This window comes from Budorcas taxicolor, chromosome 13 (genome assembly GCF_023091745.1).
Source record: "Budorcas taxicolor isolate Tak-1 chromosome 13, Takin1.1, whole genome shotgun sequence".
NCBI lineage: Eukaryota > Metazoa > Chordata > Mammalia > Artiodactyla > Bovidae > Budorcas > Budorcas taxicolor.
This window is the reverse complement of record NC_068922.1, coordinates 47,932,749-47,948,693: the sequence shown is the minus strand read 5'-3', so window position 1 is coordinate 47,948,693 and position 15,945 is coordinate 47,932,749. Positions and strand designations below refer to the sequence as shown.

The 15,945-nt window shown below is 41.0% G+C and overlaps 2 protein-coding genes across 2 annotated transcripts in view; one reads left to right on the top strand and one right to left on the bottom strand.

Moving 5' to 3' along the window:
* MCM8 (minichromosome maintenance 8 homologous recombination repair factor) overlaps positions 1-311 on the bottom strand; it is a 54,815-nt gene extending 54,504 nt beyond the window's left edge. Inside the window, exon 1 of the mRNA XM_052651060.1 lies at positions 167-311. Coding sequence (XP_052507020.1) covers positions 167-311 — 145 coding nt within the window. The remainder of the gene's footprint in view (positions 1-166) is intronic.
* Positions 312-3,339: 3,028 nt separating this feature from the next.
* TRMT6 (tRNA methyltransferase 6 non-catalytic subunit) lies at positions 3,340-14,214 on the top strand. The gene is made up of 11 exons (XM_052651043.1): positions 3,340-3,579; positions 6,300-6,427; positions 8,292-8,401; positions 8,954-9,045; positions 9,173-9,256; positions 9,523-9,647; positions 10,416-10,774; positions 11,157-11,242; positions 11,898-12,000; positions 12,094-12,180; positions 13,497-14,214. Exons 1-11 carry the CDS (start codon positions 3,452-3,454, stop codon positions 13,686-13,688), a joined length of 1,494 nt encoding a protein of 497 aa, XP_052507003.1. The 5' UTR covers positions 3,340-3,451; the 3' UTR covers positions 13,689-14,214.
* Positions 14,215-15,945: the final 1,731 nt, after the last annotated feature.

Below are 15,945 nucleotides of genomic sequence, written 5' to 3'. Positions count from 1 at the left end.
TACCTAAATTACAGGTTTCAGTAATTTTGTATATTAACTTCCAAATGTTACCTTTAAGGGTAACATCAAATAAAAGACAAATTTGAATTAAACTGCTTTTCACAACAGGCATGAACAGATTCCTTCATGGAGGAGAAAAAAAAATTGAACTGTTGGCCTCTCTTACCAGGATGTTTTCCTGTGGCTTTATTCAGGTCAGGTCTGTGCTCTCTTCCTCTCCATTTTCCTGAGAAGCCCCCACCACCTCTTCCACTTTTCCAGCTTTGAAATCTTCCTTGTCTAAATCCTCTGCCTCTGTACTTTCCATTCATGTCTTTTAAAAGATAGAGAATAGGAAAGTCCTCATCAAAACTGTAGGGGAAACTGTGCTCCTAAAAATGTATTAACACAGTAAATAAGCAAAAATTAATATATATTCTAGTTTGAGACCAGCAAACAGGCTTGCGATGTTGCACAGAATGGTACAAACTCCAAAACACTCTGCAGTTACTCTTCTAATCCTCACCTTTTTTGAGGTATACCACAGATGTTTAAACAAGTATACTGAATGCTTAAACCTTTTATTTTTATCATGGGATTACCATACTTGTTTTCAAGGAATTCCTACAGTAGAAGTGAAAATAAGAGGTAATTAACTGTAAGATAACTTTGTAGTGTTGTGAGACTTATTACAGGACAGCACTGGCTGAACATTATCTTGAACTGTGACTTTAGGAATACATCATCATAGCTCCTTACAGTCAGTCCAGCAGTGTTCTATCTACTTTTATAAGAGACACATGGATATTCTTTAATTAATTTTTATTTTGGTCATTTGTTGTTGTTCAGTCACTCAGTGTGTCCGACTCTTTGCGACCCCATGAACTGTAGCACACCAGGCTTCCCCATCCTTCACCAACTCCCGGAGCTTGCTCAAATTCATGCTCATTGAGTTGGTGATGCCATCCAACCATCTCAATCTTTCCCAGCATCAGGGTCTTTTTCAGTGATTCAGTTCTTCGCATCAGGTAGCCAAAGTATTAGAGCTTCAGCTTTAGCATCAGTCCTTCCAATGAATATTCAGGACTGGTTTCCTTTAGGATTAACTGATTTGATCTCCCTGCTGTTCAAGGGACTTTCAAGAGTCTTCTCCATCACCACAGTTCAAAAGCATCAACTCTTCGACTGCTAAGCCTTCTTTATGGTCCAACTCTCACATCCATCCACTGGAAAAAAATCATAGCTTTGACTACGGACCTTTTTCAGCAAAGTAATGTCTCTGCTTTATAATATGCCATCTAGGTTTGTCACAGCTTTGCCACACCACAAATCAAAAACTACAATGAGCTATCACTTAACACCTGTCAGAATGGCTATTGTCAAAAACACAGCAAATTTATGTTGGGCAGGATGTGAAGAAAAGGGGATCTTAGTACACTGTTGGTAGGCATGTAAATTGGTGGTAGCAACTATGGAAAATAGTGTGGAGCTTCCTCAAGAAATTAAAAATAGAACTACCATATGATTCAACAATTTCACTCCAGAGTACAGGAAGAAAACAAAAACACTAATTTAAAAAGGTAAATACACCCCAACATTCACAGACACATTATTTACAACAGCTAAGATATGGAACAACCTAAACTGAATGGATAAAGATGTGGTATGTACACACACAATGAAACATTACTCAACTATGAAAAACAATTAAACTCTGCCATGTGCAACAAAATAGATAGACCTGGACAGTTTTATGCTTAGTGAAGTCAGAGACAGGTACTGTATATTTTCACTTATAAGTGGAGTCTAAAAAATAAAACAAAGTCTTCCCTGGTGATTCAGTGGTTAGGAATTTGCCTCCACATGCCTTTGGGGCAACTAAGCCCATGTGCCACAAATTACTGAGCTCCAGCCAGGCAAATACTGAGGTGCAGGAGCCCTAGAGCCTGTGCTTTGTAACAAGAGAAGTCACTTCATTGAGAAGCCAGGGCACCGGTGCTGCGGTGGAAGCACTTAGCCCAAGGTATTCCCTGAAGTATAACTTTAAGTGAAGTCTGATCTATAAAAATTTAAACATTATATTGTACACGTGAATCTAACATAACATTAAAATCAACTACACTTCAATTTTTAAAAGTTCCTATCCTAAGAATAAAAATAAGAATTTATTGTAACATAGACTGTAGGGCCGGAGAAGGCAATGGCACCCCACTCCAGTGCTCTTGCCTGGAAAATCCCATGGGCGGAGGAGCCTGGTGGGCTGCAGTCCATGTGGTCTCGAAGAGTCCGACACGACTGAACGACTTCATTTTCACTTTTCACTGTCATGCATTGAAGAAAGAAATGGCAACCCACTCCAGTGTTGTTGTCTGGAGAGTCCCAGGGACGGGGGAGCCTGGTGGGCTGCCCGTCTATGGGGTCGCACAGAGTCGGACATGCCTGAAGCGACTTGGCAGCAGCAGCAGACTGCATCCCAAGACAGCCTATCAGCATCTTTATTTGAAGCGTTTAATTAATAAATAAGTTAATAAATTCATGATGTTAAGGAACTAATAGGGCATTGATAATATACAGACCACGTCATATGTTAAGAAACTGAAGACCAGAGGAAATAAGAGAACTGATTGAGATCAAATTTGGTGACAGTACTGGGCTGAAACTTCGTCTCTGCCATTTTTAAGCTGAAGCGCTGCTTCCAAACGCTACCTGCAGCGTCTTTTACAAATGAGGTAATATGGTGAGAATAACTAGTAAAAATTCCAACACAAATCCAAGAGGTAGGACTGGAGAATGAGTAAAACCCACCGTCGGACTGCTATGCTTGGTTATATACGCCACTTCATTTACGTCTCCTCAAGACTAAGCTCTTACTTGCAAAGACAGAGGTCCCAAAACAGTTCACTGCTCGGCTGACTCTCCCCTCCTCTAGGGGGAAGGCAAGGCGGGGTGAGAAGAGACTCCGCGGTCCGAGCTCCTCAGGCGACTCTACCCAAGCCTCGCAGACTTTTCACCCTTAGCTCTCCTGACGTTCCGGCGCAAGACCGAGGCTTGTCTGTTGGAGCGGCTCGGGGACCTCAACTTCTCTACCTAGGCCGCATAGGTTAGCCGGAAAACATCTAGAGCAGGCAGCCACAACAGGGAGGCAAACCACACTCTAGTTTTCCTAGTTCTTTTCTGGCGCTTCTGTGACGCAACTTCCACCTGAAGCCGCGCAGAGATGTGAGAGGCGGGATGGAGGACAGCCAATCAAGGAGATTAGCCAGACGGAAGCCGCGAGGCTCCCGGAAGCCCTCCGGAGGTTCTGACCGGAAAGCGGAAGCGGCACGCAGCACGTGGGGGCGTTGCCGGTCCGAGGGCTTTGCGTCCCTTTAGGTTTTTGGAGGTGAGCCTGCCGGCGGCAACGGCCTAGCGCCAGGGGCGGAGCGCGAGGAACTGGAGGGACGCTGCGGAGCTCTGAGACCCGCTGAGCATCATGGAGAGCTCTGAGGAGCAACCAGGCCCACAGCCACAGTATCCCGGGAATCACTGCATCCGCGACGGCGACTTCGTGGTGCTGAAACGGGAAGATGTGTTTAAAGCAGTGCAAGTCCAGCGGAGAAAGTAAGTCAGGTCTCTGGCCTTAGGAGTTCTCCGGCCCCACCTTCTAGACATACTCTCTCACCGGGGTCCCATTCTTGGTTCTCTGGCTTCTCAATCTTCTCCCTCGTTATCTCCTCTTGGATCTTTTCACTGAGGACTTAGCCCCCAGGATCCCATCCTTGGCCCTCGGCATCACCCTCACGCCTCCTGTCTTCCAGCAGAGCCGTGACCTTATTCCTGGTCCTCTATCTTAAGTATCTTACTCAATCTTTCCAGAGTCCTTTCCCCATTCTAGGCCCTCGCTCGGGTTCCCCGCCCCCTTTCAGCAAGCCGCCCCGCCCCTCCGCCCCATTTCCCACGTCCTGGGGTTCTTTCCTCAAGTGTTGGGTTCTTCTCCCTTGCCTTCTCACAGAACCCACCCTTCACCCTCTAATCTCATCCTTGCCTCCCAGAACCCCCTCATCACTATTTTGTGTTCTTGAAACCAATACCTTTTCCCCTCCCAGAATTTCTGATTAGAAATGTGTGCTTGCTTCCAAGTACATAATTTTTGTAAAATGCTTATACTAGTTAAACTTCTAAATTTAAGTATAGCAGTACAGCAAAGTCCTTAGGTTATAAGTTCGATGAATGATTCCACAGTTACACAGCTGTATAATGACTATACAGGTGAACTTTTGGTTTTTCTTTCTTGTATTGTTCTTTTAAGTTGCTTTATCACCAGATATGGTTGTTTGAATGTGGGTCTTAAAAACATACTCTTTTAGACTAGGCTTTTCATTCCCAAGGAGACAGCAACATCTTTATTTCTAAGAAGTATTCTTAAGACACATTTTGAAACACTTTTTATCAGTTTTCTTGGCAGAAGCATAGCATTAGTTTCCATTTTATTTAGAAAAATGATTCTGAGTTCAACTGCATACCAGGGCAGTCTCTCCCTTCACTCTTTCCACAGGGCTGCACTCATCTGGTTGGGCAGAAGCAATCCTGGCTCTGTGAGCAGACTCTGCACATCTCACTCTTGCCCGTGTCCTTCTGACTAGGTCCCGCTTTCCTGACAGCAACCTCCTGTCAGGCCAGTCAGTTTGAGTGATGTACCCTTCTTTGCATATCAGATCGGCTGCCAGAGGGTAAACCCAGCCCAGCTCAGACCCAGTGTTTCACTAGCACTGGACTACTCAAAGGATGAGGGAGGGGATGGTGCACAATCTAGTCTGAAGCTGAGTTTCAGCTTCTCTGAGGGGATTCATGTCCACAAATATTTTGAGTGTCTGTTATGTGTCAGTCACTGAGGACCCAGCAAAGAACATGAATTGGCCTTGTCTGAATACTTAGGATCTTGGAGAAATTCACTGAGATGATTCTAGTGAGGAGACTTAATGAAAATGTGACACGTACACATAGAGAGTTATGGAAAGTTTTAGAGCACCAGTAGAGACTTGTGATGCTTCCAGGGGTCTAGAGTGATGAAGCCTTTGGCCAGGGTGATGTGATGCCGTCTGATTCTGTCGTAGTCAGCCTCTCAGGGCACACAGAGAGAGAAGGTGTGGGATGGGGCACAAAAACTAGTCAGTACACGTCTTTCAGACTTCAGTGGGCCGGGTCCTGAAGCTAAACAGACTTCCTGAGATCCATTTGTTCTTTGTTGGGTAGACTGTGTCATGTAGTGGAAAGAACCAGGCTTTGGGTTCAGGCAGACTTGGATTTAAATCCCAGCTCCTATGTAACTGCATCTTGGGCAAGACACTTTTCCTGAGCTTCAAGATTGCCCATCTGGAAAGAGCTATGTCCAGGGTGACTGAATTGAGAATTAAATCCAAAAGTGTGAACCATCTGGCACATACTACCTAACCTCTGATCAATACTCAGCAGGTGTTATTTCTCTTCTTTTGAAAGGAAATTTTTTTTGGCTTTTGAGGGATTTCCTTTTTAAATTGTGCTGGGCTTCAGTCATGTCCGACTCTTTGCAACCCTATGGACTGTAGCCTGCCGGGCTCCTCTGTCGATGGGATTCTCCAGGCAGGAATACTGGAGTAGGGTGCCATTTCCTTCTCCAGGGGATCTTCCCCACCTAGGGATCAAACCAGTGTCTCTTAAGTCTCCTGCATTGGCAGGGTGGGTTTACCACTACTGCCACCTGGGAAGCAAAATCTGGGTAGTGGGAAAAGCTAAAATTGCCTGGGCCTCAGTAGAGCATTGTCAGTGTTAGGCATCCCTTACAAGTGTATAAATTGTCAGTAATGTTTACAGGCAAATATCATTTCGTTTTACTGGATAATTTTTAAAGAAAATGGCCATTTAGGCCAGAGAATTTGTTAAATCCGTGTCATCTCCATGATTGTTCAGTTTTGACGTTTTCTTGTGTTCAAGAGGTGTCACAGAATGTGTGGTAGTGGCACGGCAATCTTGGCAACACTTTATGCTACTCAGGAAATCTGAAATATGCAAATTTGGACATCCTGTCAAACAGTGCAAATTGGAGCCAGACCAGTGCCTCAGAAAAATAATGTCTTTTGTCCCTGTTTCTCATTCCAAATTCTTTGTTTTTGTGCCTTGTTTGTTAATTTTATCTGTCTGCCCGTAGCCCAGTTCTCTTTCGTTCATTTGTCAGTTCATGGTCAAAGATAATGCTGCCGATTATCCTTTAGGGAGAGTGATTATGAAGTAAACTAGGTCAAATATATCTTTCCTAAATTAAGTGCAGATGAGATTCAGCTTATTGATTGCATTTTTCCCCCCAGGAAAGTAACTTTTGAAAAACAGTGGTTCTATCTGGATAACGTCATTGGCCATAGTTATGGAACCACATTTGAAGTGACCAATGGAGGAAGTCTTCAGCCTAAGAAGAAGAAAGAAGAGCCTACTTCAGGTGCACTATACTACTTAGGATGAGTGAAACAGATGCTCTTGAGCTGTCCAGTCAGAAACCTGTCAACCTGAATTAATTCTGAAATGCTAGCCCAGGCTTTTCCCAAAAGAATCTGAACTCACAATCTGAGAACTGTAGCTCAGTAGAATGAATTAGGGTCTGCTTTTGGCTTTGAGATATCCTGGGTTCTGACTCCAGCCCATCATTAACCAGCCCTCTAACCTTGGGCCAGATATTTAATCCTATGAATCCTTCCAACTTCAGTGTAAGAGCAGGTGTAGAGCCCTGTTGGTGTCTTTTGAGGTAGTTAGCATATAGGGAAGAGGATAAGATGTCAGGTTTTTAATTCAACTGACTAGGTTTAAGTTCCAGCTTCATCACTTACCTTGTAACCTTGAGCTAGTTATTTGGTTTCTCTTAAGTTTTATCTGTAAAATAGGACCATAACACATGCTTAATGACCAAGCTATAGTGAGTATTCAATCATATGACATATAGAAAGTTCTTAACAATGCCTTGCCTGTTAAAGTAACAGCCCCATGGGTTTAGTAGTAGTATTAAATTGAATGCTTAAATTTTTATTAAAATAAGTATACTTAAAATATTTTGTTAATAAAATTATTATTAAAATTGTATAATTAAAATACTATTGAAATTCTGGTTCAAACCACTTTATTAAATATTTGTTAAATATAACTTATAAATATTCATATTTTTATTAACCATCAAATACATTCCAGGCATGATTAAGCACTGCAGTTACAGCAGTTTGTTAGATAGACCATCCCATAAAATTTATTTAGCAGTGAAAGTGTCAGTCACTCAGTCGTGTCTGACTCTTTGCAACCCTGTGGACTGTGGAATTCTCCAGGTAAGAATACTATAGTGGGTTGCCATTTCTTCCTCCAGAGGACCTTCCCAACCCAGGGATTGAACCTGGGTCTCCCACATTGAGGGCAGATTCCTTACCATCTGAGCCACCAGGGATGCCCACTTAGCAGTGGGAAATGCCAAAAAAAATAGACAGGCAAACAGCATAATTTCAGGTGGTGATGTGTGCTACGCAGATGATGGAGCAGGGAGATGTACAGAAGGCTGATTGAATGAGGTAAGACTTGGCTAAGATGGTGAGCCCAGCTCTGAGGAATATAAGGAGGATCCACCCACTTGGAAACATTGCAAGAGCATTCCAGGTGGAAGGAGCAGCAAATGCCAAATTCCGGCATGGTGACCACGCTGCTGGGTCTGAGGAACACGAGGAAGTGGAGTGACTGAGTACAGGGCTTGAGAAATGAGACCTGAAAAGGTAGCCAGGTACCAAATCATGTATAACCTTGCGGGTCACCTTTAAATTGCTACAGGAAGTCACTGTGTGGTTTTGTGTGTTGGAATAGATGAGCCAGTTTGCATTTTAAAAAGAACTCTGCTGTCCAGGTGGACTGTTAGGGGGCAAGAGTGGAAGCAAGAATATGAGTGAAAGGCTTGGGCTAGTTGTGACAAGAAAGGATAGCAGATTGGGATGGGGCAGTGGAATTCATTGGAAAAGACCCTGAGGCTGAGAAAGATTGAAGGCTAAAGAAGAAGAGGGCAGCACAGGGTGAGATGGTTAGATAGCATCACTGACTTAATGGACATGAATTTGAGCAAACTCTGGGAGATAGTAGAGGACAGAGGAACCTGGTGAGTACAGTCCATGGGGTCACAAAGAGTCTGACATGACTTAGCAACTGAACAACAACAAGAAGTAGAACTGAAAGGCCAAATTTAAGTGGCTGATGGGCTGGATATAGATATAAACTTAGAAGAAGAAAGATTTTTAAATAATTTCAGATCATATATGTCATAGAGCAATTTTCTTCCTTAGAAACCAAAGAAGCGGGCACTGATAATCGAAATATAATTGATGATGGAAAATCTCAGAAACTTACTCAAGATGACATAAAAGCTTTAAAGGATAAAGGCATTAAAGGCGAGGTAAAATTCAAAGGATTTTTTGTTTTGTTTTCATTTGTTATTTAGGAAATTGCTTGCTTTTTAAAGCAGACTTTTCCTAAGGTAAGATGTAAAAATACAGTACATTTCTATTAAAAATAGCTTGAAGTGTTTATGCAATTCAGTATATCAAAGATTTTGTTTCTTATAGGCAGGAATGCAAGTGAATGACATTACTAATATTGTTAGCAAAAGGAAATTTGATAACTTACTGCACCTTAGAGCTTGACTTTGTTCATTTTCAATAATGTTTTCAGCCAGTGTCTTCAGGACTGACAGTGTACTTTACCTCTTTCCTCCCTAAATTGTATATGTCTGTTCTTTTACTTTGATTTAAATGGAATTATAAGGTACTAATATTTTAATACAAATTCTGGATAGAGTATAAAAATACTAAGTTCATCCATTTGGACTTCTGTGGAAAAGGGCCTGGAGAATCAGACTTTTGGATACATTCTGTGGTAAGAAACCTTTGATGTTATCTGTGCTGTGAAAATAAAGTTTCAGGAAATCTGCTTGCTCCTTTTCTTATAGGAAATAGTTCAGCAGTTAATTGAAAATAGTACAACATTTCGAGACAAGACAGAATTTGCTCAAGATAAATATATAAAAAAGAAGAAAAAGAAGTAAGTAATTATGCTTTTAAAAGGATGGAAATACAAAATATTTTTATAGATTTATAAAATGTATTATTTAAATAAAATATTTTTAAACTAGCTTTTTAAAACTGATGTTCTGTTTTTCTTCCCCTAGATATGAAGCCATGATTACTGTTGTGAAGCCGTCCACCCGTATTCTTTCAGTTATGTATTATGCAAGAGAACCTGGAAAAATTAAGTACGCTTTGTTTCCTTTCAAAAGTATAATTGGGGGAAAATATATCTTTAAGAAAGTCATGATTTTAAATAAAATGAAAATCTTGCTCATCCGCATAAAGTATCCTCCTACTTCATAAATTGTAAGTCCTTTTTTACTATTGCCTCCAAAGCAATCAATAATCTTATCAACATCATTTTTATGAAACAAACAAAACTTGAAAAATGATGGTTAAAATAGAACACTTTGCTTAGCGAAAAATGAATACATTATTCTTTTTTCCTTAGCCACATGAGATATGATACACTTGCCCAGATGTTGACATTGGGAAATATCCGTGCTGGCAATAAAATGATTGTGATGGAGACGTGTGCCGGCTTGGTGCTGGGTGCAATGATGGAACGAATGGGAGGTAAAATTTAATGTTTTCATGTTCATTAAAACCCTACCATGATTTGAGTAGAGGGGTCTAAAAAAATTCAAACTCATGGAAAGTGAGGTTGAGTTACTGGAAGTTAATGAAATGACTTGGGTGTGCCTGCACAGCTCCATTCTCTGGGAGCTTCCTCCACAGTCCTCATCTCCCAGCCTGAGCTGTGTTGGCATCCCCAGTGGCAGTGTCCTTTCCAGCTTCCATGTCAGTGCGGGTGGTTCTGAAGCCTGTGACTGGCTAGGACTTCAGGACAGTGACTTCAGTAAACTCTTGGGTAGCTGGTGCTCATTTTATTGCCCTGAATTGAGGGGAGGGGATAGGGTGGGAAGAATACTAGGTATGTATTCTATCCTAGAAGAAAAGAACACAGCCTGAATTGCCTATCCTTTCTCTGACCCTGTTGAAGATAAGAACTTTTAACTGCCTGTTTAAAGATTGGCCCAGAGGGAAGCTGAGAGCCAGTCACCAATCATGTGACATACAAATTTGTAGGCTCACAGGGTTTTACTGTAGTGTCAATGGGGGTATGCTTCTTTAAGACTTCCTGTGTACCTATTAGGAATTGTGTTACCTCCATTGGGAAGATACATAGAGTCCAGATGAACCTCCCTGAGGAGCTGCATCATCTTCAACCTCTGAACAGCATAAAGCAGAGAAACTTTCACTCTCCATAACATGACATACCCTGAGGGTTGCATAGTCAAGTCTCCTCCATTAAGCAGATGTCTGTTTCTTTTATCTTTTCAGGTTTTGGCTCCATTATTCAGCTGTACCCTGGAGGTGGACCTGTTCGGGCAGCAACAGCATGTTTTGGTTTTCCAAAATCTTTCCTCAGTGGTCTTTATGAATTCCCCCTCAACAAAGTGGACAGTCTCTTAAATGGAACATTTTCTGCTGAGATGTTGTCTTCAGAGCCGAAAGACAATGCTTCAGTTGAAGAAAGTAACGGCACGCTGGAGGAAAAACAGACTTCTGAACAAGAGAATGAAGATAGCGTAGCAGAGGCCCCAGAGAGCAATCACCCAGAAGAACAAGAAAGAATGGAAATTGTCTCTCAAGATCCAGACTATAAGGAGCCTAAAGACAGTGGAAGTAAAAAGGATTATGTAAGAATGTTAAGAGTTCCCCCTACCCTCATAATGCTTTCCCCAAGGCTTCAGTTAACTTCTTGTAAGCCTTGAGATTTGATTTGACTTTAAGAGCATCAGCTCCCAAGATAATAAATATCAAAACAGAGAAAGAGTGTATGTGAGTATATCCATGTGTGATTTCATCTTTGGGATGGAACTTTAGGATACAGAAGCATTATATAGGTAGCTCCATGGTGGTTTTATAACAGCAGGGCTCTTATGTATTTTCAACTTCCCTATAAGTGATCTCCCTCTCTTGCTTTAGTTCAAGTTGATAATTATTGTTAAAATGTTTGGATAGACCAGTATTTCCAAAAACCTGACTCAGTATGTTGGTTTCTTGTTTTTCTTCTTGAAGATTCAGGAAAAGCAGAGGAGGCAAGAAGAGCAGAAGAAAAGACATTTAGAGGCTGCTGCTCTGCTGAGTGAAAGAAATGCAGATGGGTGCGTTGATGAAAGATCACAGGCGATGTCTTGGTGTTCAAGGGCTCTGCTTCAGGCAGATTAGCACTCTCTGCTTATCTGCTTTGGTTGTAGTGGGAACAAGCATGATGATTCTGTCTTGGATTTGTAAAGAAAGGAGACTGCATCTGGCAGGGGTGGGAAATTGATTATGCTGATTTCAGAGTTTTAAAAGAAATTTCTCCATTGATAACACATGATCAGATGGGGCTTTGTAGTCCCACTAGCTGCAGGTTGGTGGGGCATTCCAGTTGATGTGATACTGGCTAAAGGCAAGGGCTAAGGAAAGCCTGATGGGAGAGGTAGATTTGGGTATCTACAAAGCCAGTATTACAATGTTGGATTTGTTTCCAGATTTCTTTGTTGGATTTGTTTCCAGATTTCTTTTTTTTTTAATCAAGAATGTCATTAAATTCCACTTTGAGTTGCCAAGCACCATGAGAGTTTATAATCCAATTTGTGTTTCTTAGAAAGTAATAGTTCATGATTTTACTGTTTGGGATCTATAGAATATTATATTTAAAACTCTTCCTTGTGTGAGTCATGCAAATAAATATCTGAATATTTTAGATGCATTTTAAAACCTGTGCTCTACCTTGGAACATAGAGAAATAATTTGTCTCACGTTTTCTTGCAGGTTAATTGTAGCTAGTCGTTTCCATCCCACTCCACTGCTGCTGTCTTTGCTGGACTTTGTGGCTCCTTCAAGGCCATTTGTGGTCTACTGTCAGTATAAAGAGGTAATACTGAAATGGAATGGACTGGAATTCTTACATCTAAACATTGTAGCCCTCAAAATAGTTATTAATAGAACTCTGTTTATGCCTTAATAGCCTCTGTTGGAGTGCTACACAAAACTTCGGGAAAGAGGAGGGGTCATCAACCTCAGGCTGTCTGAAACTTGGCTCAGAAATTACCAGGTATGTACATGTTCTTACAGCCAGTCCCTGGGAGCTACTCTTCTGGGTTGCCAGCTCTGCACAGTAGTGCCGAAAACTGGGGATCTCCCTGTTTCTGTCTACAGAGATGAAAGAGTCTTATGTCTGTAACTCAAAGTGCTCTGATCTTTCCTGACCCTTTTTTCTTTTATCATGTCATAGTCAGTAACTGAAGTCCAGAGACACTTAAAATGCAGACAGCTGTGCTTATGTTTCCCCAAGGTTTTAAGGGCACTGTACAGTGAATAACTGATAATAGCAAAATTCCTCAGCTAACAAGAAGGTGACCCTTTCCTCTTTGCTGGGATGTCTTTGCAGCAAGTGTTCAGGATTTCCTGGTGCAGTCTATAAGTTCAGGTTCTCTGAAAGGTAGAAGTGTAAGAGATTTATTGGAGAAACACCTTTGAAAGATAAAGAGAGAGGGAGCAGGATTAGGCAGGGAGCATTGCTAGACCATCATGCAGGTCTGATGCCTATAACAGAGTTGGAGGACAAAGGGGGAGGAAGGGCTTGCATGCTGCTCTGAGAAAGTCTCAGGATGATGAGGAACCCCAGAGCAGAGATTGCCCGCTAGAGGAGTGCAGTATTGGACAGTTGTAGTACCCGTGCTCAACTATCAACTTGGAATAACCCATAGCCTCCATATGTGTGACTCTCAAATGCACACATCTTAAAGGAGCAGCAGCTAGAAGCTTTCTGTTGCTTCACCTCACAGCCAGTTCCCTCTTAGAGACCTGGGGTGAGGGAGGGGGGACACCTCCACGACTGTCATAGGCTCTGCTTCGCTTCCTGGACATCTTCGTTAATCCAGGATACTCTGCAGACCTGGAAAACCCTGCACGTCATAGTAATGATCTTATTTAGTTCTAGAAACAGGAGAAAAGAATTTTTGACAAGAGTTAACAGGGTGTTGGCGAAGGAAGGCTCTGGCTATATGTCTATAGCTACTTCTCCAAGGACCCAGCTCTGCTGTTGACCATAAGGCTTTCTGGAGCCAAGAGGGAGAAAGCCAGGCCCAGAGCACTGCACAAACCAGTTGCCCTTTTACCTCCAGAAACTTGCTTCAGGTTTAAGAGAAATTATTTCACTTATATTTTTCAAAGAAAATCACTCAAATCAATTTCTGTACTTTTATCTGCATTATTATGTGAAAGAAGGACCTCCTTAGGCATAGGTCTAATTAAATTGTTCTCTCTTCAAGAGAATCTATGTCATTTAAATTCTGATTTCTGGCATGTGTATTGTTAGCATGGCCTTATCTGCTTAGAGAAACATGAATGTCTTTCTGTCTTGATTAGGTTTTGCCAGATCGAAGTCATCCCAAACTACTGATGAGCGGAGGTGGAGGGTACCTTCTCTCAGGCTTCACTGTTGCCATGGACAACCTTAAAGCAGACCCCAGTCTCAAATCTAGCACCAGCACTTTAGAATCTCACAAGACTGAAGAGCCAGCAGCTAAAAAACGGAAATGCCCAGAATCTGACTCTTAACCTTTTAAAAATTGCTTTGATTTTTGTTCTCAGACATTATACAGTTAGTAAGTAAACCTTAAATGCCATTACTAATTGTGTTTTCATATCCTAAGAATAAGAACGTGTTTATACACCTGTTCCCAGGAAGGACAAGTAAGCCTTTTGTCCACCTCTGACATAGCTAGGTTTGGACTGTCAAAACCTTGAGCCAAAATACCTAAACCTGGGGTAAGCAGTGGTCTGGTATATGGCCAATTCTGTTTATTTCACAAAAATCCTTTAAGTACTTTCAGTACTCTGTGCAAATTTCTTGAGAATTTAGAGATAAAAGAAATATATTTATACAAAATTTTGTTTATAGGTTAAGCTAAGTGGAATAACACACCATCAGTGAAACTTGGGTACTATAAAGAAGGAGTTTGTGCAAGAAATTTCCTCTCTTCATTATGTTCTCTTCAACCTAAGCAATATGAATGTGTGTGAGATTTACAGTACCAAAAATGTCCATCCTTTTCCTTTCAATGGAATAAACTTTTAAAAAATATTTTACTATTTTAATAGTTGATGACCTGGAAAAACTCTTGAGTATTTATTTTATTGCTGTTTTTGTGAGTAGGTGTAGTAGGGTACTTCTTTGCATTAATTTGCCAAACCTCTCATTCTTTTGTTCAAAATAAAGTGACTAGAATTTTTATGTACTATTAAAGGAAGCAAATGGTTTTTTTCTCTCCCCAGAGACTTATGGAGATAGATAGTTATATATATGTGAATGTTGGTATATGCACATATATATATTTATGTACACCCACATGCACATGGAGACAGAGAGAATGCACTGTATATATGAACTATAGCAAAGTTTAGTGCAGGGCTTAGACCAGTCCTCATTGCATTAGTGTCACTCCTTGTCAAATGTATTTTAAAGTGCCTTTTTTGGTGATTATTAATGCTGGTTTGTTGAGCTCTGGCATGACTGGGGTTAGCCTTTCTAAGCTCTGAAAAAAAATGTAATCAAATTATTTTGGTCATCTGCTGCAGCCAAGAAAAAATGTTTAGAGGAAGTCAAGGCTCTTGTCCATTGATAATCTGAGTCTTGCTCATTAAACATGTTCATCATGTATGCTGTTAATGTCATTATAGAATAGATGTGAATCATCCAGCAAGGAGCATCTCAAAAGAAAAAAAGATTGCTCTTTCCTAATGTACTATTCTAAAAATGGCCAGTTGTGATTACCAACAAGTACAGTTCTGATTCCTCTTTCTTAAAACAATTGCTTTTAAGGAATAAAAGCATTTTGTACTATGATCTGTCTGACTTATATTAATGATGCAGTTAGTGATGCCGCCTTCATTTGCTTTCAGCCGATTGTGACACATGGTCTATGTAAGAAAACATGCCTGGATTGGCATCTCACTGAACATGTCCATGAAAACAGTTGTCACTGGCATGCATCCTGTCAAGTCTGGTTAAAGAGAACACAATATATGCACAGACAGATTCAATACTGGCTGGTCTCCACTGGTCACTGCTGTTAGAACCATATCCTATTTGAAACTCAACCAGTTTTCAAGTCCCATTTCATTCAGTCTAGGGGTCTGCACTGCCAAGGCCCTGTGTCCCCATATAGCTACCCTGGAGTTGACTTGTGAACTTCACGCACCAGGTTAAAAGTTAACTTTTACCTATTACTTTTTCTCATTCATGTAATTTACTTAATCTTTGAGTACTAATGATTTAATTCAGTGGTTCGAAGATATAGTGTGCACCAGAATCCCCTCGTGGGCTTATTAAAACACAGATTGCTGAGCTCCACTAAATTTCTAAGTAAGTTTGGAATGGGGCAGAAAATTCACATTTCTAAGTTTCCAGGTGACACTGGTGCTGCTGGACCATAACCAACTACTTGAGAAGCATTTATGTGTGGACACCCAAATATGTGTCTTGTTTGTAAAATGGACATCACCTTTGGAGCAGATAAGTGGGTAATTCTATGGCTACTGGACATCCAGTCACCAGGAGAGTTATGTGAAATAGCACTTTAATGAGTGGCCATCAAAAAGTAAAGACAATCATTAATAATGTCCATCATACTCCATTTGATTAGGGTACTTGGAAATATAATGTGTTAATTAGATTTTTTTCTTTTTTTTTAGCTTAAAGGTATACTAAAACTGTATTGTAAAAACACATCCCAGTTGTGGATGTGACTGGTGACAGAAGCAAGGTCCGATGCTGTAAAGAGTAGTATTGCGTAGGAACCTGGAATGTTAGGTC